General features: G+C 39.4%; 1 protein-coding gene across 5 annotated transcripts in view; it reads right to left on the bottom strand.

Moving 5' to 3' along the window:
* Positions 1–26,159, bottom strand: part of ATF2 (activating transcription factor 2) — a 52,252-nt gene that overhangs the window by 13,246 nt on the left and 12,847 nt on the right. For 3 of the 5 annotated variants that reach the window (XM_063116340.1, XM_063116341.1, XM_063116343.1), the window contains 7 exons: positions 20,535–20,653; positions 19,838–19,966; positions 19,030–19,208; positions 18,243–18,357; positions 15,986–16,072; positions 4,042–4,191; positions 2,683–2,889 (listed from right to left, as the gene is read on the bottom strand). In XM_063116340.1, coding sequence (XP_062972410.1) covers positions 2,683–2,889; positions 4,042–4,191; positions 15,986–16,072; positions 18,243–18,357; positions 19,030–19,208; positions 19,838–19,966; positions 20,535–20,653 — 986 coding nt within the window. Of the gene's footprint in view, positions 1–2,682; positions 2,890–4,041; positions 4,192–15,985; positions 16,073–18,242; positions 18,358–19,029; positions 19,209–19,837; positions 19,967–20,534; positions 20,654–24,570; positions 24,668–26,159 lie in introns of all 5 variants that reach the window. The other 2 variants (XM_063116339.1, XM_063116338.1) reach the window with 1 other exon arrangement.

Raw genomic sequence — 26,159 nt, 5'->3', positions numbered from 1 at the left:
CAAGACAAGGGTTATTTTGGCTTACAAATTCTGGCTTCATTTATTTATTTATTACATTTATATCCCGCCTTTTTTCCTCCAAGGAACTCAAGGTGGCGTACGTAATCCTCCTCCTCTCCATGTTATCCTCACAACAACATAAACATTAAAATTAGCTGAAAAACAGATAGGAACTCAAGAAAAACAAAACGAACAACCAACTAGATGAACAGGCAAGTTACACAACAAATGTTGATTTCATTAAACTCTTTTTCAGAGCAATATATCCAGCTCCATACCAAGTTGCAAACAGCTTTTTAATGGCACACACATATAGTTTTTGTGTTGGAGTGGTATAAAAGTAATTGGATTTGCAAAGTATTTTGAAGAGTCTCAATTACAGGCTCAATTCAAAGTTTTGTATTGATGTTTAAAGCCCTAAGTGGTTTGTGGCCAGGTTATTTGAAGGACCACCTAGACCCATATGAACCTTCCCAACCCTCAGATCAGCATCAGATGCCCTGCTTGCTGACCAGTCATTAAGATCTGCAAGGCTGGTGGGCACTAGGACCATGACCTTCTTTGTGGTGGCCCCTAATTTGCAGAACTCCCTCACAATGTTATACAGTTGGCCCCATTAGTTTTGGCCTTCAAAAGAAGCTTGAAGACTTACTTATCTGTTACAAATGGCTTTTAACTGAGATAATTTTTACTAATTATGCTGCTAGCTTACTGGTTTTTAGATAGTTATTGTGCTTGCTTGTTTTAAATGGTTAATTAATTATAGGTGTTGATAGTTTCTGAAAATATTAATATTTGTAATCTGTGGTTTGAAATGATGCTATATTACTGAAATTGTGATTTTAATTTATTGTAAGCCACCTTGACAGGAAATCGTCATGAAAAGCAGCCTAATTTCCCCCCCAAAACAAACTCTTAGGGTTGTCAAGGCAGGTATTCACAGTGCTTTTGAACCCATGCACACAGTATTGGAAACCCTGGCCTTAAAGACTGAGAGAGCCATCTATGTAAATAAGAAATTATTGTGGAAAAAAGTTTTTGTTATTAATCTGAACCAGAGTGTTAATGTCTTTGTAACAAAAATAGCTAAGAGTTCTTCTGCTTGGTCTCATATTTAAAAAACCCCATTTCCAAGCATTTATAGCATGTTCCAACCCCATTATCTCATATTTTGACCAATTTACTTTAGATGCTGAGGGGATTAACTAAATCCAATAATTTGGCAATTGATACCTTTTAGCTCTGAAAGGATTAGTGTATAGTAATATTTTTATATTTCATATTCATACACTGATTTGTTAATTTTGTAGAACTGACAATTCTAGAACAAAAACCATTGGACCTTAGCATTCTTTCACAACCAGCGGGCTCTGGGAGGCTGAATTTATTACATTTGATATTAAACATAAGTAATCTCGAGTCATTACTGCCCACTATGCAGATCAGCTGTGCAAACTTATCAGGTGAAGAATTATTATGGAAATGTAGGATTAATATTTCCACATAAAGTACAGTTTAATTATTTCTTTGACATTCAATTTTCTCCACAAGTCGTTCTGTTCTTCACAGTTACCGGTTTTGCTGCTGACAGAGTGTAAAAAATGTCTTTTCTTTACATCTATTACTATGAGATTAACCCTTGAGAATCTGCAACAACAAAATAGCTTTCACTTAATTACATATTTAAGCAGGAAAATCCATTTGGAAATGTTGGCTGGGTCACATTTATTTTAGAGACTAATCACAGAGAGCACATAACACTAGTACTCAAACTGCACTGGCTCCTAGTTAGTTTCTGGGTGCAGCATTGCAATCCAAAATATTTTGATCTTTAAAGCCCTAAATGACCTGGGACCAGGGTACCTAACAGGATGCCTCCTCCCCTGTGTTAAGGTTAACTGGGTAAAATCTGGTCTGAGCGCCTTCTTTCAGAAGGTTAGGCAGATGGATATGAGCAGCAGGGTCATCTCTATAGTAGTCTCCTCTGTGGACTTCCTTGCAGGAGGCAGCTAGTTGGGCTACTTAGTAGAAACTCTTGATTGACTTAATTGTTAATTTGTTGTTTGTTATACTAAATTGTAACAAATTATATTTAATCACCGTCTCAAGATGGATTATAGGTAAAAAGTTGCAGCATAAATAAAAGTACAGCATAAATACAAAAATGAATTATTAGTTGTCCAACATCAGCCATTATCCAGCTTTGAGTGATAATCTCAGCTTTATCATGGCTGAATCTGTGTGGAAACATACATCTAAGGCCTCACACTCCAAAACAAAAGTCCTAGTTACCCAATTGACGTTCAAAGAGTGTTGGTTTTGTGCTAGTGGAAAGCACTTCTATACCCATATGAGGTACTCAATTTTTGCTCCCCTTCCTACTGCAGCTTTTCAGGTCATATCACATAACATTCTGGAGGTGCACCCAACCCTCAGGATCAGATTTGGGGTGTGTGTGTACATGTGCATGTGCATTGGGTAGAAGAGAGCAAAAACTGAAAGCCAGAACTGGATACAACCTTTATAACATATTCCTGAATAAGAATAATACAGAATTATTTAATATTGGTTACCATTGTGATGAATTTTAATGAATTTTTAAAACTGATATATGCCGCAAAAATAGTGTTTTGACACTTAAATGGCAAGTCAAATAAAACTGAAGCAAGAAAAAGAAAATACCTGTAATTGTCCATTTAATGAGCTCAAGTCTTCTGCTTTCTTCTCCAAAGACTGTACCCAAACTTTTCTTTTTTGTCTACATCTTGAAGCAGCTGCCCTGTTCCGCTCTAGGAATTTCCGCCTTTTCTCATCAGGATCTTCATTTGCTGCTCTTCTTCGGCGACCGCCTGTATTTGGAGTTTGTGGGGCAGGCTGAGCTGGAGAAGCCTGTAAGAAAACAATAACAACAACAATTCTTAATTAAAATGTTGAGCATTTGTCTGGGAATCTAAAAATCCACATTGCTGTGATATACTATGCAGAGTAGAATATAGCAGCCTCATTTCATCAGAATCTTATCAAAATACACACACACACACACACACACACTTGTGGTTTTGTTTTAAAGAGTTTGAAAATAAAACTAAAATGCACTGGTGACCTCATGCTTATAGGAGACACACCAAACACATGTTGGCAATATGATGCCATAGCACAAAAGGTCCAGTGTCATTTTACGTATTAAAAGACGTTTGGAGTGAAGACGAAAATGGTATAGACTACAAGAACCGAATGCATATAAAATATGCATTTAAGGTCCTGTTCCCAAACTGCTTAGGTAAAGGAGTCCCAAAAATCAAAGTAGTAATGGAGCTAAGATAATTACAGAATCTCTTTCCTTACAGTCTTTTAAAATGAAGTTGAACTGCTTTGGTCAGGGAAGCATTAAAGGTCACATCCCCTACTTTAGGACAGCCATTGGACCAGACGGCTTAGGAGATCCTTTCCCACTTCAAGCTCACATCAATATTTGCGACTACAAAAAATATTTTCCTAGAACAAAAAATAATATATGACTCTCTTTACATGCACTGATTGTTTAGCAGTGGTATAATGATTCTTTGTTTTCTCAAAACCTGCATTATATCAAAAGGAAAGAGCTCTCACAGAGGACCACGAAAGCAGGTTTAAACCCTGATAAACCATCAGAGAGCCCCACTAACATAATCTAAAGGGTTGGTTAAGGCTCAACAATCCTGGCTTGCTAAATCAGAAATAAGTCTCAGATCCTCACATTGACTCATCCCCATCCCTCCCTTCATTATGCATGGGCTTCAGCACTTCACCTGTAGGTCCACCTTGATTTCTATACCATGAAAGCAGTAAAAATATTCTACCGTCTCACATATTGTGTTGCTTGTAACTCAGTTGCCCTGCACCTACTCTTTCCCTTTGTCTCTCAGCTTCCATCCTCTTCCTTTGTCTAGTCCAATATCAACTTCTCTTCCCAATATACCGGTCAGGGCTTTAAGAACTAGTATGGAAGAATTCTAGGTGTTTCACATGATAGTAAACAGAATCAGAAATAAGGGTTCATACCGGTGTTTCAGTAGTAGATGTAGCAGGCTGCTGTAATGACTGTGGTCGTGCTTCCTCCGACTGAGTTCTAGTCAATCCACTTGTTTGTCCCTTTGCAGTATCTCCATTTGTTATCTGAGAGTGCTGCTGGGTCAAGGCAGCTTTTAATCTCTGAAAAGAAAATATTCATGTTTTGCCATGATGAACCATGCTCTGCAAAACCAAACTGAGTGCTTTGTTAGCTTAAAGTTGCTTACACAAGCTACTTCTTCCTGATTTGGGGCAATCACGTACACTAAATGAGCTGGCACTTTTGGCTAAACAGTAGTACCAAAAGCAGCAAAAGGATAAGACTACAATACATATTTGCTTTTTGTATCCGTCAATAGCTACAAATAATCACTATTACTTGGTGCTTTTTCAAATACACAGTATATGGGAATAGGGTGTCCAGTCGGAATAGCCACTCTCAGTCTTGCATCCATATTTGCTAGAAGTGTCAACCAGTGAGATGCAGTGCCTTAGGCACTTGCTTTTGGCCTAACGAGAGCTACTCCATGAGCAATTTTGCTTGAGTAGCAGAGTTAACTGGTCCAGAATTTGCTGCTTTTTATTTGTCTGGCAAACCCCCTCCCATTCAGAAATGCAACACCACAGTTGCAGGAGCATCCATCAGCTAAGTAGGGAGCGAGGTGTTTCTCACAGGTGCGTTTTGGCTCAGCCAGCACCAGGTTCATCAGGCTTCAGGTCTGGACCCCCTCCAGCCAAGCTGTTGAGACAGGGCAATGATATCATTGCTGATAGGAAAGGCTGCCTCTAGCTGCCAATGAAGCCAATGGCAAAATCCAATTCTACAGGCTGGAAGATAACATATGCCATACCTAGAGTACAGCTTTAAGATATAATAGTGTTTATGCTACAATTATTATAACTGTTATTACCAAATCTATAAAGCAGCATCAAGAAAAATATTTTTTTGTTCTGAAAGAATATCTACCATCTGCAAGACTTAACATTTTTATGCTGGGAGTCATTCCAATTGCCAAACATTTCACCTGTTTGCTCTACTGAGGAGATAATTTTAAAACTAAGGCAGCAGCTGTGCAGAACTTGTTAGTGTAGATAGCTTAGCCTTACAAAGAAAATGAAATTACAGAGTTTTAACAGGAGATGCCCAATCCATTGTACAAGAGTCAATTGCCCCTCAAGCTGGCCCTCCAGGTGGGGGGCACCAAACAGCACTCTAGTTTATAGACTCTCTGTTCCTGGGGGTGGATGCTGAGAAGCCCATCCCCTATCCTCTCTGCTACTACTTAGTTCAATTGCCAGGCCAACAGGAACCATGGCATAGCAATATATCCTGGCAGTTGCAAGAGAAAGCAAGCATGGGGAAGTAAAGTGAACTGAGTCACTGAAGAAAGGTGTGGGGAAGTTGGAAGAGTTGACTCTTGCAGACTGCAGAAAGTACCCTATTTCTTCGATTCGAAGACACACTTTTTTCCCCATATAAACATCTCTAAAAATGGGGTGACTTAGAATCGCAGGTGTGTCTTAGGTTTTTTTCCCCTGTTGGTGGTACTGAAATTAGTGTGCGTCTTACAATCGAAGAAATACGGTATGTCCCATCCAAGATGATTTCAGGTGCCAGCCCTATCTAACAAGTTTGAACAGCTATTCCTATATAATCTCAACTGTTTTACAATGCCTTAATACATTAGCAAAATGCTCCAGTGACAGATCCAATACTAGCAGCTGATAAACAGATGTATCGCATCCATTTATAAGTTTGCTCTTTCTCCAAAGAGTTTAGGGCAACGTACATGTACCCACAAGCACCCTATAAAATAGGTTAGCCCGAAAGAGAGGAAGAAAGAACTCACTCAAAACTGCCCAGTAAGATTCATAACTGAAGCCTCTATCCACTAAACCATACTGGTAGAATAGTGATTTTTATTTATGCGCCTAATGTTATAATAAAATACATCTGAAGTAAGATTAGCAATTATAAAGTACACTGATATTCATACAATAAAATTGGAACTTTGCTGAAACATTGAATACATTCTAATATTGAATAGCAAATGTTTTTTTTTAAAGCATGCATACCCTTGAAAATAAACCCCTAACACATCTGTCTGAATTGATAGGAATAGATCACTCCATCATGAGTTCATAGAAACAAGAGAATATACTGTAGAAACAATTTATGAAAAAGTCAGATCCATATTTCATATCTGCCACAAAACCTCATCAGAGTAATAACCCTCCTTCTCTTGGGTGTTATCTTACCATCTGCTGCTCTATTACTTATCTTTATTTTGCAACTAATTAACAGCATAATCTTCTAAATTCAGCAAGTTAATTATCATTATTGTGGTCTTTGCAGCATCATCAGTCCTCATGAAGTCTTGTCTCTCTCCTCCCCCCAGAGAATGTATGAAAATGAAGTGGGCTAGGAGAGGGTCTGTTCCTTCAGAGCAGGCTCATTAGGTGTTTGCTGATTAGCTCGGCATGCAGAGAGGCAGGTCAGGAGGATTCTGCCGAACACAAGGTCCCATGCCGAGCTCAACAAAGTTAATGTGAGTTTCTGAACATTTGCCAAGCTGCCCTCTGTCAACTCTCAGTAGTAACCCCTGCAGAAAACCTACTGGCTACCCACTATGCTTCAGCTATTTCTCAGTTTGTCACAAAAATACCACTTAAAATGTTTGGCTGTGGGTTTTTTTACATGCAAGACCATCCTAATTCAGAGCTTGCATTTTGCTTTTATCTAGAAACAACATGTTAACTCTTCACATGCTACAAATCTGACATTTTGGATGTTTACTGAATCAAATCAGTCAACTTTCAAATGAATTCGCCCCTAATCTTTCATTCAAGGACATGTACCTGACTATTAATTATTTCTATTGTGTGCATGTTGTTTTAAAAGAGGACACATCAACGCCCTGAAGAGCTTCAGTCTAAAATTCCGCAAAGGCAAAACAGTTATGCGTGGTTAGGCTTAGTTACGGGCTTAGTTATAGTACAGGACGGGCAGTCAAATGCTTCATGGAGAAGACAGTCTTATCACTAATTATCATTTAGCCTCTTACATTTACATTGCAGGAATTGTTTAGAATATGTTGTCAATAACTGGAAAACTGAAATGTTACTGACATTGAACACATACGTTTGGATCCAGAGTAGCCCTTCTGGAGGAGGAAACCATTCACATAAGAGGGGAAGAGGGGATTTGCAAATTCAACCTTATCTCTGCAGCCTCCTTCACAACCACCCATGCTATTCCAGATGTTCTCTGATCCTCCAGAAAAGAATGGGTGTGTTATCAGGGAAAATAGCCTTCCCACTCTTTTGTGAGCAAAACTCTGCTCATTGGATCTGTGGATCCAACCCATTGGATATTTAGGCAGGAAATATGTCATCCTAATGTTAGCTTCCATACGGTTCCTAGAACTGTTATTCCTATGACAGATTTCCCCAAGGTCAAGTGCCATATTTGTAACTTTTCCTTGCAATTAACAAACAAGGAAAGTGGCACAGAAATTTTAGTAGCAATACTGAAACCTTGTATTATCATCCAATGAATTTCTGCTTCAGGTTTCTACCATAATTCTAATGAAATTAACCTATATATCAAATGACTATACTTACTGGCTAACCCCACCCCATTTCAAACTTAACCCAAGCATCAAACCAAAGCTCTAAAAGCTGCTATAACTGGAATGTATTTAAGCTTTTATAATAACACACATATTGTATATAGACATTTAAATACTATTTTTCCAAAGTTCTCATTTTTGCCGACTCCTGAGTAACAGTTGCAATTTAATTCTTTGTATTAAACAAAAACAGATTCCATCAAATTCCACAGGACTCCCCCCCCCACCCCCGTTAGTGTGCTTAAATATACATCCTTAATTGTGCTCATTTGTTAATCTCCCAGAAGTTTTAGTTTGACTTGTTTAAATCATATATTGCTTATCTGTATTTTCTTGCTATTCAGTTGTTGTGTTATATTTTAGGGCAAACTTGACTTTAAAAAAAAGGAAATGTGGCGTAAAATCTGTATTATTAAACACATTTAACTTTTAATTTGTAATTTCAATCTTTGGTTGAACATCTGCTTTCAAAAAGACCAACCAAATGGAATTTTCCACCCAAACTCATTTATTTCTGCATCCAATATCTTTCCCAACAACAACTAGTGGCCCCTCTGATACTCATTCTTCCGATATATATTTAGTCTATAAAATCAAACCTAAAGCGATAGCAATTATGTAAACATTTACACATGTTGAACCAAGACACAGCTGTGCCACTGAAATAATTTTCAGTATGGTCTGTCATATAAATTGTGTAATTCCAAGCCTGGCAATGCTATGAAATACCATTAGAGAGCACAAAACATATTTAAATTCAAGATAAACACTCCAGGAGTGACTTGCAATTAGAATGTGCAAAATGGGCAGAAGGACATTCTTCATATATGAATGCAGTCATGAATGTAGATTTAGGTTAAAAGATAAATTACATCTCTCATTTCTATAGCTAAGAGAAAGCAAAATGATTTTTTAAACATGATGCATGCAGACATTTTGTGTATCACTTTAGAATAGGACTAAGATTTACTAAAAGAAAGCTGCTGAGATAGCCGTTGCCTATTTTGTACGTGTAACTGAAAGCAGCAAATAATCCGTAAGTTAGTATTAGTGCAATAACAATACAGATTTTTAAAATGTGATTTAAATTTGTGTTATCTCCTAAGAAAAAGTCTTCACTGCTTACAGTATAACTGATCTGGTTATAAATGATTACACATTTGAGCCTTCCCCCAAACTACCTATTAGTCAAAGGGGGGAGGGGGAATCCTAATTGTATCTCCTGAACGAGGCACTGTAATTATTAACAGATTTAAATAACTTGCAGTGGAAAATCACGCATTTCTACTCAGATGTAAGTTCCTTTTTCTTTAATGGAACTTCCATGCAAGGAATTTGCACAGTTAGAATGATCACAGATTCTAACTGGTTGACAGCTCTAATACACATCAAGAACAATGTGCATCCCTTAATAATTAAGGCTTAATTTGAAATGTCATCTTTAAAAGAGTAATAGTCCTACATTTTTATTGAACCTGTAGAAAAATCAGAACAGTACTCATTTTCCTTTGTTCAGGAAAAATCCAATTAGATGAATTTCCTCGGTTTATGTCAGGGCCCTGCAGTTACCTCTACGTTTAAAAAATAATGTTTGAATGTCTAGCTTTTAAAATTAAATTCACCACGTAACTGAAACAAATGGTGAAAATACGAATTGTATCCACTAAAGAGAATGTTAAAATTTAAATTTAGCTATTTTATCTTCCTTGTCTTGTCTACATTTTGCCATTATAATGCCTGATAGCACACATTGCTACACAGCCTTTTAGAAAATAATAATAATACATAAATCTAAACTTATGCATAATTATACAAAAGTATTCTAAATAATTCTAGGTTATACAACATTTTCGAGTTAACAAACCTCTAATAGGATTACCTTTTCTCTCACATATCTTTTAGAGTTAAACGTCTGGTCTGGACATAACAAACCCTACTGTGCGTTTGTTTGTTTGTTATGAGACCATGTCTTCCCCCTTTCACGTAAGGAATAGATTGTGTTTTTGAGTGAAGTGGTTTCCCATTATGCCCAGAGTTGTGAAACTGTGCTTTATTCTAACTGTGGTTTGTTTGGTAACTTGGCTAACTTTAATTAACCAGAATTAGAATAAATCACAGATTCCTAATGGGAAAATGTGGTTTACTTAAAAGTGAATATGGATGCTTTCAATTTGCTCTTCTTGGGGGCAAAGGAAAGGGGTGGATGGGGAGTGCCTGAATCTCTTGCTCATAATGATAAACAAGTTAGCTCCATTTGAACCATGCCACTATCGGACAATCTCTTGGGTACCAGGCATAGAAAACATTTTCATGATAGTGCTCTTGTTGCCAGTTAAATGGCACTATAATTGTAAAATTTGTTTATGTATTTATCATGAGTATACACCATCGCTTTAAAAAAATATCCAAGGGTGGTTTTCAATAAATACCTTCCATACATGAACATTCGCAGGTGGAGCTTACTCCATTCTAGGACTCCAATAGTAAGAAATCTCCATTGTCAAAATTTTCCTTTCCATGCAGTATAAAATTAGCAAACCATGCTAGAGCCTATTTCTGAAATAATCCATGCCATTGCTGAGTATCTTAGACTTCGCGAAAGGAGCTAAAAACAGAAGGGAATCACTGGATCCTATCTACCACATACGAACAGTGATAAACCCAATGCTTATACTGGTGTAATCTCACTGTAGTTGGTCACAAAATGTGCATGTTTCCTTTGCCGTACTGAACACAAAGGAGGTGCGTGGGGTCCCTTTCAAAGTAATCACAATGTTAATCCCCTAACACATTTCATGTTAGGAATTCGCCAATTTAACTTAGTTAATATTACTGTAGGTCAATATTTTATTGCACATCTTTCCCCTGCTGAATTTTTACAATAGATGCAACAAGTTGTTGCAGTGTGGAATGCTGCTACGCAGCTCATCAGCTGTGCCAACTCCTTCCAAGCTGCTCCATTCTATTTCCCTTCCCACCTGCCTCTCTATTCTCCCTTCTCAGGATGCTCCCTCCCCTTCCTCTTCCCACTAGGTTTTCCATTCTCTCTCGCCCTACAACTCTTGTCTTTCTGCATTCTGTGAGCACTCAGTCTTTACTGTGCTGTTTTTTTGTACTCCTGAAAACCTTGGGTCCCCCAAGCCTGTGATACCTCTCCTGTATGTGGATGATGATAATTTGGCTACATAAGGACCAGAGAACTGTGGTCACGATTTGGCTACATAAGGACTAGAAAACTGTGATCACTATTAGTTTATAAGAAGACAAAGGCAAATAAAGTTTGCAGTGAAAGCACTAATTTATGCACTGTAAGAAACGATTGATTCAAGCAATAAAAATTATGATCCTGTTAATTGTATAATTCTGAAGGCATATTTTAGCACACTGTTTAGAAACCATAAATTAGGCAATTTTAATTGCTGTTACCCACGGATCCTTTTAATTTGGTAAGCAGAATGATCAGAACATAGCAGATTTCCAGGATAGGAATTGTTGCAGGATTCCCACCACCACCACTTTTGCCATTCACAAACATAGGCCTGGTTTACATTTAACAGTAAGCTGTAATTATAAAGGCAACATAGTGCTCCTGGGCACCAATAGGCCACTGGACATTTTTCTTGGTGCCCTTGAAGGTGCTCTAGTTCTCTTTGTTCTTTTCTTTTTTTAATCATCATCATCATCATCATCATCATCAACACATTTTCTTTCCAACAGCTGGAATCACTTCAAAGCAAAGTGAGGGCCTCCAGCTGCTGTCATATTCATTTCCCATTAATGTTTCTGGGCTACATAATGGGGCGCAGAGATATTCTTAGGAAATGAAGACGAGAGAGTGAGTTGTATGGGTGCATGTGAGTGAGAAAGACTGGGTTCAGTTGATCACAGGGGTAAAAGAAGCCATCACAGCTTCCTTCCGCCCCTGCATCATTTACATAATTATCCATGATGCACTGGGGGTTGCTATACTGTCTGAGCTGGCTTCTATGACTTGGGGTTGTAGGGTGGGTACAAAGCCACCCCAGGCCATGCCATGCACCGGGTTTCGAGAACATGGCAACCTGCACTAAAAATTATCACAGGTAATTATCCTAATGATGGTCACGCATGTAGCACACTTGGGGGCTGGAGAAGAAGATATGGTGGCTCCGTAGAGAGTGCATCTATGGGTAGTGATCCACAGAGAAAAAGAGAAAGTGATGGGGGGAATGAATCGGCTGACAGAAGAGTAGGGAGAGAAAAATTTGCCTTCTGTGAAACAGGCTTCTATTGGCACTGAAAAGTGTGGGTTTAAAGGGGTTGCTTAGTGTGCTGTGGCTTAGACCTCACTACTACTTTGTACACAGTTGTTTGAGCAGATCAGTTGTTCTTTGTGCCTAGCTATGTCTCCCATGTGAGCCATTTTGTGGTGGTGCCCATGACATTTTCTTAAGTTGCCAAATGTGCCTGTGGGCCCAAAAGGTTGACAGTTCTGGGCGTCACACTTCAAGAAGGGTGCAGACAACCTGGAGGGGGTTCAGAGGAGGGCTACGAGGATAATCAGGGGTCTGGAAACAAAGCCCTATGAGGAGAGACTGAAAGAACTGGGCATGTTTAGCCTTGAGAAGAGAAGACTGAGGGGAGACATGATAGCACTCTTTAAATTCTTGAAAGGTTGTTATACAGAGGAGGGCCAGGATCTCTCCTTGATCATTCCAGAATGCAGGACACGGAATCATGGGCTCAAGTTACAGGAAGCCAGATTTCGGCTGGACATCAGAAAAAACTTCCTGACTGTTAGAGCAGTACGACAATGGAATCAGTTACCTAGGGAGGCCGTGGGCTCTCCCCACACTAGAGGCATTCAAGAGGCAGCTGGACAGCCATGTGTCAGGTATGCTTTAAGGTGGATTCCTGCATTGAGCAGGGGGTTGAACTCGATGGCCTTATAGGCCCCTTCCAACTCTACTATTCTATGATTCTATGACTACCCCTGAGCTAAACAAACGATGAACCTTCCGTCTGTGGTTTGCTTACCATGACATGCAAACCAGATACTTTGGATCGTCTCTCACCCCAGTCTTAAGCCAATAACAAATCATGTTTTTGCCAAGCTGCCCTGGTTTGTTTAGCCACTGCCACTTGCAGGAAGAGTGATCAGGCAGCATACATGAGCAAGCTGTTTATACATGGTAAGCCAAGGTTCTTGCAGAACTCTGGCTTATTATGCGAAAACCATGCCACTATGCCTGCTGGCCTTTGGGTGTCTTTGGTCAGTTAATTTATTCGCTACAATTAATGAATATTCAACTGCTGAAAAGATTAAGCTAAGCAAAGGAACGATTATTCACCCATAGGTTGCATCCAGCATATTAATACAGAGAAAAGGAAGAGGGAGAGACATGCAATTAATATGTTGGCCTATTTTACAGAAACGTATGCCAATGCCGAGCTGGTAATGGCATTACTTGAATTGAGATCACTGACAAGTTTACAAAAATCCCATACAAACAAAATTCAACACTTTGTAAATATATCAGGTGGCTGTAAATAAAATAAGTAAACCATCAACGTGAAATTAAACCAGGGTTCTAGCTAAATCAGACACATGTTCATTCTTAACTGCAATGTAAAAACAACAACTTAGCAACTTTTTCAGTAAAACACATAATTACTATCTCTACCAGGGAACCTATCTCCTGGTATCATGATTAAAATTATAGTGCAACAATACATTGGCAAGCTGCAAGTGCAGCAAGCCTCTAAAGATTGCTTATTATATCTCCTCTCTAACAGACAGCATAAAGGCAATCAGATAAAGTACACCTATTTAGAACTCTTAGGGAATTAGCACTTTACTCCCAGTTACATAATGAATACCAAAAATGGAAAAGGAACACAATTTAGACACAAGCACCATAAATTTTCACAATATATAGCATAATCTTTGGAGCAATACTGTTTTTGCCTTCATTTCACCTAAAGATAAAAGTTCCAATGGAGAAATTCCCAGTTGTATTATTTTGTAATGAACAGCTTTCGGCCATTCATTTCTGTATAAATCTTGGCAGATCATAGAACAGTAACTAGAAATCAGACAGGCAAAACAGAATTTTATCCACTTAGAAAAGATCAATGCCCAAGCCATACATATGATAGATTTAAGTCCTGTTTCTAGGCACAAAATCGCATTAGCCATGCAACTAGGGACAGCAAGTATCCCGCTGAAAAAGTGACCAACTTCTTCCAACCTCTATGTCATACAGCTGTATCCATACAGCTACTCCATATGAAAGCTGTTATCTTTCCTCAGGACACCAAGAGAGTGGTATACACTGAATAGCTGTTCTTTGTGAAGACAAGTCTTCACAAAGTGGTCAAACTGTTATGCACGAACTGAAGTGTGGAAGATCTTCAAAAGCTCTACTTTAAAGTGTGATGAAAGCCAACATCAAGATACTTGTAGTGATATATTTGTTCAACAGGATGGTCATTGAGGTTAGTGACCAAGCCACTCATTAAAACCCATCTATACACTTTTTTTTAGATTTAGAAAAGACCAGGATGTTATGTTGTTAAAATCAATAACTAAATGGCTAATATTCAAAAAAGGGCAAAAGCCTTCAACAAGCAATAACAACAACAACAATATATTTATTTATTTGTTACCAGCCTCTCCCTCTGGATCGAGGCGGGGTACAACACAAATAAAAATACCATAAAATTCATACAACTAATTCAAACGTTTAAAACCAGTGCATCATTAAAAGCAGCACACCATTAAAAAAGGCATCTTAAAATTCAACTGGGTAGGCCTGCCGGAAGAGATCAGTCTTTATGGCTTTCTTAAATTCTGGAAGACTGTTAAGTTGATGAATCTCTTCCGACAAGCCATTCCACAAACTGGGAGCGGCAGAAGAAAAGGTCCTCTGGGTAATAGTTGTCAGCCTTGTTTTTGTTGGCTGGAGTAAATTCTTCCCAGAGGACCTGAGTGTGCAGGGCAGATTGTACGGGAGAAGGCGATCTCGCAGGTAGCCTGGACCCAAACCATGTAGGGCTTTAAAGGTGATAACTTTATACTTCGCCCCGAAACTAATTGGCAGCCATTGAAGAAATTTTAAAACTGGTGTAATGTGGTCACCCCTAGGTGTACCGTTGACCAACGTGGCTGCCATATTTTGAACTAGTTGAAGTTTCCGGACTAGGCACAAAGGTAGCCCTATGTAGAGCGCACTGCAGAAGTCGAGCCTCGAAGTTACGAGCGCATGCACTACCACCTTTAGGTCTTCCGACTCTAGGAAGGAGCGCAGCTGGCGTATCAACCAAAGCTGATAGTAGGCACTCCTGGCCGTCGCATCTATCTGGGCTGTCATTTGGAGCGACGGATCCAGAAGTACCCCCAAGCTGCGAACACAGTCTTTCAGGGGGAGTGTAACCCCATCCAGAACTGGTTGACACACCTCTGACAGCAAGCACCTCCGTCTTGTCTGGATTGACGCTGTTGTCTAAGGCATAGAGAAATATATTTGGGTGTCATCAGCATACCGATAGCACCCCGCCCCATGCCTCTAGATGATCTCTCCCAGTGGTTTCAAATGACTAATAAACTAATAGGATTGTAATTAGCTGGAGCAGACTTTTTACCCATTTGCGTATGAGAATAATTATTGCCCCCCTCCACAGAAATACACTTAATATTCTAAAAATCTGTATAAGTCCTAAGCACTATTATGATAAAATTTTGCAATCTGTTCACAATGTCCTACTTTCCAAAATGTAGAAATACTGCACAACACACAAACACTTTTAGCCAGCTTACACAATTATTGCAGCCTACTGTGACTAATTTAATGGTGAGTTGCAGTGTAACACCAGCAGCCATTTTGAATATTTAACTCTGGCGGAAAATTGCTATGGTTTGTCATGTCATCCGAACCTGGATGGCAAGGGCTGTCTGAGAGTTAAACAATCCTCAAATAACTCTACAACAGACCATGAAGTATTTGAGGTTTGTTTAAGCCTCAAACAACCCATGGCGTTGAGGTTTGGACAACCATGACAAACCATGGCAACCCTCGCCTGCATGCACCATAAACCACAGTGGGCTGCAGTGATTGTGTGAACCCAAACATTCACAACTTTAATTTCTTCAGGATCAAAAATGCAGGTGCACAATAAGTATATAAAACAAAATATATGAATGGTAATCTAAGAATATGAAAACAGAAAAACACTTAAAATCTGAATTTAATAATTGGGATTCACTGACTAACCTACAACATTATCTGCACATTTATCTTACTATAGAATTGTGTAACACTTACCAATTTTGCCTCTGACTGCACAGGTTGTGGAGAAGAAGGCCCTGGAATTCCTGGGATGCTAGGCACCATGGTGACAGGTCTAACAAGCTGTTCAAGAGAATCAGAGTTAATATATAAAAACAAATGCATTTTGCTTTATAACAGCTAAGATTGTGTAATTAAGGGGCGGCCACTCTTTTTCCCCACAGAGGACTGCATTCTCTCATAGGTTATCTGTCAGGGTCTGCGTATCTGCGGTGAGCTGGGACAAAGCCAAAGTGGATGGGTCATCCCTCTTCTCTTTCTGCTGTTCTATTTTCTCTCAGTTTCTGCCACCCCCTTTTCCCTCTCTCCCTCTTCTTTCCCACAGAGTGGGCTGCCAAGGAAGGGACAGATCAGTCTTATCACAAGTCTGAACTGATTGCATGTAGAGGGGTTTGGAAATTAGACCGAGGGCCTCTGAAAATAAGCTGAGGGCCACATGTGGCGGCAGGTTGCCCGGCCCTGATCTATCCCTTTCCAATGAAAGTTCCCAAGATTGCTCAACGGAGCTGCACTTGCAACACCCGTGTTGTACAGTCACGGCGCAGTATGCTAAATCTACTTCAGAGGCCCTTCCCTGGATGCGTCCACCTTCCATGATGAGGCTGGGGTGTCCAGGAAGGGGGGCTCTTTCAGTGGTGGCACCCTCTCCCTTGCATATTCTCTGAAGACATATTCTGTGCCAAGTCAGGACTCGTATTCATCCAGTCTTTCAATAGTTGAAATCTGAGTTATTAGGTTTGTCTACTTTTTATTGGTTCTTATATGCTGTGATATTTTAGCTTATAATTTTATACTTAGTTTACTGTGGTTTTTTTAAAAAATGGATTTATTACTGTAATTTTACTGGCAGAATCTTAATTCCCGTGACTCTGTAAAGAACAGTGGCTAGCACAGAATTGTAGAGAGGGGGAGGAGGGCTTGTGGCCCATCAAATCCAATCTCAACTTGATATAGGAAATGCAGTTAAACCATCCCCAACAGAGAGCTGCTCAGGCTCTGCTTGAAGACCTCCAACAAGGTACAGCCCCTCACTCCCCCGGTAATCAGCTCCACTGTTGAACTGCTCTTACCATCAAGAAGGTTCTCCTAATGCTCCTGAAATCCGTCCTCCTGTAACTTAAGCCCATTAGATCTAGTCCTGTCCTCTGAGGTAGAACAGAACAAGTCTTGGCCTGGTTATACAACAGCTCTCTAGGATTTTTGAAGAGTACTCTTATGAACACTTGCCCTACCCAATGCGTTTTTAGCTATACCTCCCAATTTTGTGACATTTGCAAATTTGATAAGAATTCCCTCTACCTGTCATTGAGGAAATGTTGAGGAGTACCAGACTTAGGACAAAGCCCTGCAGCACTACTTGAAATCTCCCTTCAGTTTGATGAAGAAGCACTGTCGAGTATTCTGAGCATGGTTTGCTGGCCAGCTCTGAATTTACCTGACAGCACAATCATCTGGTTCACATTAAATCAGTTTGTTAAGCAAAACATTATGGGGAACAGTGGGTAGTATCCAAAACTGCCACTCCACTTACACTATTGATGTAACACTAGCATAAACGACCATTAGCAGTATACCAATAGCATAAGCTTGCGTGACATTTTTTCTCGAGAAATACCTCACATAGCTTACACTTCACTTACGCTAGCAGTACATCAATAGCGTAAGCGGAGTGACAGTGTTGGATACTGTCAAATGCTTTGTGGAACTGAAGACAAATCACATCCACAGCATTCCCACAATCCACCCTGCTAGTTACCCAATAATTAAAAAAAACAGATAAGATTTGTCTGGCCGAATGTATTATTGACAAATCCAAGCTGGCTCCTACTAGTCACTGCATTGGGTATGATGTGTACAGAAGGGGAAACTTGACTTCTGCCTAATAGAAGGGTTTGTGTTTTGACCATATTCCTGGCTCTTCTGATAGTCTGGGTTGTGGAGTGATTCACTACTTTCCTTCCAAAATCAGGTGGTTTGAAGATTCACCCCCTTTCTCCCCCTGAGGGATACCCTTAAGCTTTTCTTCTCACAGGATCCTGGATGGGATCCAGCTTCAGGCTCCCAACTGTCAGCATGCTATGATCATATGTCCCTCTTCCATCCTCCTGATTGGCTTCACCCATGCATGCTCATCTGGATCAAGAGTCACAGCTGTTCCCAGCATTAGGAACTGGGGGATGGGACTTGTCCAAAACTCTGGAGGCAGGTGTGTATGGCATATACACACACTTACTGGAACTGCAGTTGGGACATGCACATTAGAATTTGTGATCGCAGCAGGAATAGCAACAGGCATGGTTTGTCCATTAGGAAGATGCAACAGCAGGGGGAAAGGACCTGGCACCGGTCTAAGAAAAGACATGGGGGAGGGGGGAGAAGAAAAGGTATTATAGTGCTTATAGTACAAAGTCCATTGTAGATTTCATTTATCCTTGAAGCAATTCTGTGCAGTATGCAGGTTATTGATATGGCTATTTTGATGACAGGATTTAGAGCCGGAGCTGCCCCGCCATCAATGAAAGGGTTCCTTCCTTTGTTGGAGGGGTGTGTGTGACATCCAACAGAGGAAGGAGGCAATTTTCACTGATTTCTCCTCTTCCTTACAGCCCATAGCACCATCTCCCACACTGTTCCAGAGAATCTCTTAATCGAATCAGCGAAAATCACTTCCCTCCCCCATTCCACCAGCAGAACTCTGGATCCAAGCCCAAAAGATTATCATTTACACAAGCTGGGTTTATGTTATTTTTCCATTATATAGGTCATAAACCTACAGTTCTCAATTCAAAGCCTGGAACAAATTTTTCTTTCAAAACAATCCTTTTAATCCTGAAAGCTTCATTAGGTCCTTTGCAGCATTAAATAAGATCAGAGCAAATGCCAGCAACTTTTTTTTTTTTTTAAAAAAAGGAAGAGTCAATGTAACTATGATGAAGTTTTTTGTTTTTGTTTTTTAAAAAAGAACATGCTATACAAAGAAACCTATTGAAATATTTCACTTTACATATCACACTACTTACACTATTGGCCTATTGGAGGATGGAGCCTGGGTTATGACGGTGCTAGAAGTTGGTGAAGGTATGGCTTGCTGAATAATGACGCTTGAGTCAGAACTTGCAAGCAACACATTAGGAACCTGTAGAGAAGCTGGACGAACAATGGTGGATGTAGGCTGAGCAGTCTGCGGCAGACACACTTCCTGCAAGGAACAGGAAAGCCTTTTTATATTGAGAAAACACAATTATTTAATTGTATCAGAAACATTTTAAGCCCTGAAGATTTTGTTTTTAGCTGCAACTTACATTAGCACCCCCACACAGTTATTCTCTGTCCAGGTCTACAGATGATGGAAATATTCCATGTGGATGTGGTTGCCAATGTGTGAGAGCTTCTCAAATACCTCCCCCCCTCCCCACAACCCCATTACATGAGTTTTTCCAAACCATCCACTGCCAATACATGAATGTGCAATGCTGGCACAGACTGTCCATGTGGATTTGTTTGTCCACTCTCCTTTGAGATAAGAGGTGAGATTGCATGATCTTTGTTTAGGGGCAAGATGGAGGAGAAGAAGGATCTGCTTTAGAAATGTTTGCATCACAAGAGATTCTGCAGTACTATACTTTGTTAATTGTTCAGTGATAATATTGCCTTTCAGGTGACCAGGAAAGGACACTTTTGTAATCTGTAAGAATTGGTCTCTCTTGTGTTCAGGCTGTTGCTGACCAACACAGCTGTGTGTGGGCAGGTAAGCTTGTAAATAATGTCGAATAACTAGAATTTATTGGCAAAATCCATATACAGGGTACACTATGAAGAGTTACTGACCTTTTCATCACTGGTAGTGGACTCTGGATGAGGTAAGGGGCTATCCTGGTGAGTTGTTTCAACAACTGAAGGCTCTTCAATTTTATTTCTAATAATTGGTGTTGCGAGAGGTGATAAGTCTAGAGGCATCTGGAAGATTTAACAGGCAGATAAATTTTAAAAGCTGCATATCAACAAGCAGTTATCTCTTTAAATAGCAGGCCATCTACAATGAAGCCAATAGTACCATCATCTCTTTTCAGTCAGTTCTGGCATAATAAGATGTCTAATGAAAGGAAATTACATTCTGCCACACATTCATTAAAAAAAATTGCTCATAATGCAAGCTAGATAACTTCATCCCTCGCAAAAGCAGCGACTATGTTTGATTATATAAAAATAGTTGCCAGTTAGGATACTTTCAATATTTTTATTTCCCTTTTCAAACAAAATAACATTAAATGGCAATATTTTGGTCTCCTTAAGAGTTATTCCTAGCATTCCAGCTGTGAGATTACATGTCAGAATAGATTTTTGTATAGAAATGTTACTCGTATTACGAAGACCCTTCAAAGAAGATTTCCTCCAGGTACAGTTTCCATGACATTTCTCTGTGCTGACAAGCTCTTTTTCTACCAGTGCAAGATTCTTAGTGTCAAAGAGAGTTCAGACAGTGCTATACAAAGTGATTTAGTTTTAACCCTCTGTGTTAACATACTTTCTTGATATCATCTTCAGAAGCTTTTTTGAATTCATTTTCAAAAGGACTTGCTAGCTCATTGAATAAACCCACTTCTTCACAATTCTTCAGGAACCGAGTTGGCGTTGGAGTCTGATCTATGATTAAGAGAGAAAAATATGATTTGATCTCCAGCTTAAGTACGCATTTGTTTTTATACCTATATGCAAATCAATGCTAATACTATTAATGTCTCAAGCACTTTAAAATTTGCATCTGATCCTCACAGGGGTGTAGTAACTGCAAAATTAAAGGGTTTGCTCTAAATGACTTCTGACTCCTTTATTTTTAAAGTTCAGAATGCTGCCTTATAGCAAAGTCATTCCTTTTCTCATCAGTATTGCCAATATTGACACAATCAGAAAGTATTCATGGGCAGCAGAGCAGAAGACACACATCTCTATAAATGTTAGTTTTGTAAAAGTTCAAGAGATCTTACAAAGTGGGCAAGATACTATAGTTTTGAAAAGAGGGAAATTTCCTGAAGTTGTTTGTTGTTGGGAGATATTTTTTGTTGTTGCTAATGGTTGCTCCTCTGGGCTACAGAGGAAGGAGTGTGACAGTGCATTGGAACCTCCACATTAATACCCTATTTCTTCGATTCTAAGACACTTTTTTCCCCATATAAACATCTCTAAAAATGGGATGCATCTTAGAATCGCGGGTGTGTCTTAGGTTTTTTTTTTTCTGTTGGTGGTACTGAAATTAGTGTGTGTCTTACAATCGAAGAAATACGGTATGTCTTAAGATGGCATACATCTATAGGAAGAACTTGCTCACCCAAATATATAGGAAAATCCAGGGAGAATTTAAAATAGTATCAATTCCATCTTGAAAATAATGATTCTATAGCTTATGGGTTGAACAGTTAGAGCTAAGAAGTTTAAACAGACGGACTAATTTGTGCACCTTGGCTGCAATTCTTCACCCATTTGCTGGGGAATGATTTCTATTCGTTCAACCAGGGCTTATTTTCAAGCAAGTGAGACAATGATTAAAACATACTAAAGAGGATGAGATGTGGTTTCCACCATCATTGTTGAATATTTAATAAAATCCTATCCCAAAACACAATTAACTTGCATTGTGGGATCAATGAAGGAGTCCTAGTGATAATCATTATATAATGGCTGTCGGGAGAGAGACAGGGGGAGTGCGACCCTGTTGGTTCTCCTGAACCTCTCAGCGGCCTTCGATACCATCGACCATGGTATCCTTCTGGATAGGTTGTCTGAGCTGGGAGTTGGAGGTACTGCGTTGCAGTGGTTCTGCTCCTACTTGGATGGCCGATTCCAGAAGGTGTTGCTGAGGGATTATTGCTCTGTGCCGTGGCTTCTAAGCCACGGGGTTCCACAGGGCTCTATCTTATCCCCTGTGCTGTTTAACATATACATGAAGCCGCTGGGGGAGGTTATCCGGAGTTGTGGACTGAGGTGTCATCAATATGCAGATGATACCCAGCTCTACCTTTTCTTTTCATCAAATCCAGGTGAGGCAGTGACTGTTCTGAACCAGTGCCTGGGCACGGTAATGGACTGGATGAGGGTTAGCAAACTGAGACTCAATCCAGACAAGACAGAGGTACTGTTAGCGGGTGGTTCATCTGTCCGGCGAGGTGATGTTTGCCCTGTCCTGGACGGGGTTGCACTCTCCCTAAAGGATCGGGTCCGTAGTTTGGGGGTGCTCTTGGATCCAGAACTGTCACTTGAGGCACAGGTGAACTCAGTGGCAAAGAGCACCTTTTATCAGCTTAGGTTGATATACCAACTACACCCTTATCTGGACAGAGATAGTCTAGCTACAGTTATCCATGCTCTGATAACCTCTCGCTTGGATTACTGCAATGCGTTATACCTGGGGCTGCCTTTGAAAACGGTCCAGAAGCTTCAGCTGGTACAAAACAGGGCAGCACGTTTACTAACAGGGACTAGCCGGTGAGATCACATTACGCCAGTCCTTTTCCAGCTTCATTGGCTGCCAGTCCAGGTCCGGGCCCGATTCAAAGTGCTGGTATTGACATTTAAAGCCCTAAACGGTTTGGGGCCATGTTATTTGAAGGAACGCCTCCTCCCATATGTACCTGCCCGGACCTTAAGATCATCTACAGGAGCCCTTCTCCGTGAGCCCCTGCCAAAGGAAGTGAGGCAGGTGGCTACTAGAAGGAGGGCTTTCTCCGCTGTGGCACCCCGGTTGTGGAATGAGCTCCCCATAGAGGTCCGCCTGGCACCTACACTGTACTGCTTTCGTCGCCAGCTGAAGACCTTTTTATACTCTCAATATTTTAACACTTAACTTTAACTTAAATTTAAATCTTACTGTTTTAACTCTGTATTTTAATCTTATATCAATTTTGCTGTGTGGTTTTATCCTGGTTGTGCTTTTTATACTGTATTTTGTAATTGTGCTTTTAACCTGTTGGTTGTTTTATTGTGGTTTTAATTTTTGTGAACCGCCCAGAGAGCTTTGGCTATTGGGTGGTATAAAAATGTAGCAAATAAATAAATAAATAAAATGACAAGGAAAAAAGATATTTAGGAAATCATGTATTCTATTGCATGCCCTTTATGCAACCACAAAAGATTAAAGACACACACATAAATGTGTGAAGAAGAAAGTAACATGTTATTCACACTATAGTGAACTGCAATTGCGTTACTAAAAACGTCGTGTTGGAGACAATGGTCTACTTTTCACAGAGTATACATAGTTACATATTAAAACTGCTTGTAGAGCAGGGCTGGGGGCAAAGTAGATCTCCAGATGAACTTCAACTCCCAGCATTCCTGACTACTGTTTATGCTGGCAGAGGCTTCTGAGAGTAGTAATCCAACAAATGTAAACACGTAACTTCTGCCCTCCCCTGCTACAGAGGATCAATATTGTACACATTTCTACTATATTCAATGCAGCTGAATGGCGTAAAATATATTGGAATTAGGTTGAGAAAAATAAAAAACTGTTTGCAAGAACTTTACTACCACTCAGTGTATCTTCCTATCAAATGTGGGCTTTTACAAGAAAACACACACACACACCAATGGGTGGGATCCAGAGAAATGTGATTGGAGTTTGTATTGTGCAATGGAACTTTCTTACCTTCTCCTGCCTCACTGCAGCCTACTACGGTTCCAAAAATCAGCTTTTGAGGGTTAAGGATCTTTCCCAAACAGTGTGGGATAAAGCATTGGGGGGGGGGGGGGAGTTCCAAAGGAAAAAGGGAATTGGCAGAATTTGAGGGGAGCCATCTTGCAAGAGGGGTCTGAATTTCAGCTTTGGATGCAGCCTATTACCAAACTGGGGGCTATTCTTCATTAATTATTTGTGCTTCAGGAAAAAGTATCAGAGAATGAGCAGGTTTGACAGGCTAATGCCACACATTATTCCTCTAGAGAGTCGTGCATGGCTGCCTTTCAGAACCCCACCTCTTCATTCCTTATGTAAACAATATAGTTGAAGAATTTCAAGACAACTTAGTTCCCTCTTTTGGTACTTGGCAAGTAAGTTTTAAAAGGGAAGTTTGAGAGGACAAGATCACCATAAGGAAAAAGACTGTTAAAGATATAAAGAAATCAGACAGTATATACCTTGACCAATTGATTATGAGACCAATGTTTTTAACAGCTTTAATGAAATTTATGAACAGAAGCAGAAGAACCTATAAATATTTATCCCATAACCACTTATGTGCACATGACATTAATTTAAATAGGATTGTGCATGTAAGCGTTTTCTAGGATCAGTACTTTACTCTAATTGCCAGGCAGGATTTTCTACAACAGCCTTTACAAAGCCCAATTTAATTGGACTGCACTTCATCAGTTATAAGTCAAAGGCTGTATAGATACAGTAATTTGAATGACAAGGCAAAGGACAACACATGTTATCTTTCTAATAAAAGTTTGCAATATCTTGATATTATTTCTCATGAGCCTACGGAATTCAAGTCATATACAAAAATACTCAAATATGTGCACATTCCAAAAGAAAGATGGATTAATAAAATATATATACTAACCAGCTACAATGACACTGTCATTACGAGCTGGACCAAATTTCAGTGTCATCTCATGTTTATGTTTATGGACGGCCAAATGATCCTCGTTGGTAAAACGCTGTGGCAAAAAGTTTTAAAATATATATAGTTATAAATTTGAATTTTGACTGAAGTGATAACAGCATGGAGAATAATTTTCACAATAGGTTTAAAGCCATTAGCAGTTAACAGCTGATTCTTAAAGTATGAAAATATTGATGGTAATAATACTTTTAGCATTCGTTGGCCAAAAAGATTTTTTTAAAAATCGTCAAAATGTTTTCAGCGTTTAAGCATCCTCATAAATACCAAGAGGCTCATATTAATTTTTAATAACGATTTTCACTCAATCTGGGACCTCTCTTTGATGAGCAGCTACACGTTTTTAGGACTGTAATTCATCTAACAAATAACACATATGACAGCCTCACAGTGGCATTTCTTGGTTTATTAATTGCTACACATCAATAAAGGGAAAAGAAATAATGGGAACTGTATTTTTTCTTGTGCTGAACTCCTTTTTGTACGCGGAAGAGTTTAAAAAACACTTCGGGGTCTTCTTTAGGTGCAACTTCAGAAAAGCAAATTTAGTACAAATTCAAGCGCACACAGATATGCTTGTGCACCCCCCCCTCCAACCTGATGGTGGCCATGATCATTAGCTCTGCAGTACCGTTTCGGCATTTTATTTCTCAGAATATAAAACTGGAGTGGCTCAAAAAATGAAATGTTGTTAAAACCTCCTAGACCATAATAGACTGAAGCAAGATAATAAATTATAACATTTTAAAGTAACTGATAATTATAATTCAACATTTTACGGACATACCTGTATTTTTTTAAATCTGTTGCTCTCACCCTGGTCAGTAGTTCTCTATGTATAATCGTTAAGAAAGGTCGAAGTAGGTAGAAATATCTAGTGTGCTCAATTTTTTAAAAAATACTGAATATATCAGTAAAATGTTCCTGAACTACAGGGTTACAGTATATTGGTCAAGGTCCCATCACTATAATGAGCCACGAATGTTGGTGAAGCTCCTTCTTGCTGGTCCTGCACTCCTGTCTGTCCAGCCAACATTATCAAAACGGAAATGTGCTCTGATGCCTTCACTGGCCTGTATTATTCTGACATGTGAATTAGCTCCTAACCATAGGTTTGCAAAACCATTTCTGTCATGAGAGGCCTTAATGTAGATCCCAGATACAACAATACTATTAGCTGTCATTGACTCAGCTGCTCTGATATTACGTAGGATCTTGCAACTCTGACTAACTGGGCCAATAGATGGGGAAGCCTTTGAATGCTGAGATCCACTAACAACTTTGGTCTAGATTAAAAAAGTGCTCTTCCATATTAATGCTATAAAGTTCCAAATGATGGTTTCTAATTGTAGATCAATTGAGCAGATACCTGGCAAAGGAGAGGCTTGTGTTTGAGACTGGATTCTTTAAATCCTTTCTTTAAAATTGCTTCCCATACTTGATATTTCTAATGCTTTCAGTACAATAAGTAGTACACTTAAAATGTAAGTCTGTACTTTGTAGTTACCTCTCTCTCTAACATTTATATT

Source organism: Elgaria multicarinata, chromosome 2 (genome assembly GCF_023053635.1).
Source record: "Elgaria multicarinata webbii isolate HBS135686 ecotype San Diego chromosome 2, rElgMul1.1.pri, whole genome shotgun sequence".
NCBI lineage: Eukaryota > Metazoa > Chordata > Lepidosauria > Squamata > Anguidae > Elgaria > Elgaria multicarinata.
Note: the sequence above shows the minus strand (reverse complement) of the source record. Positions and strands in the feature narration are given on the sequence as shown.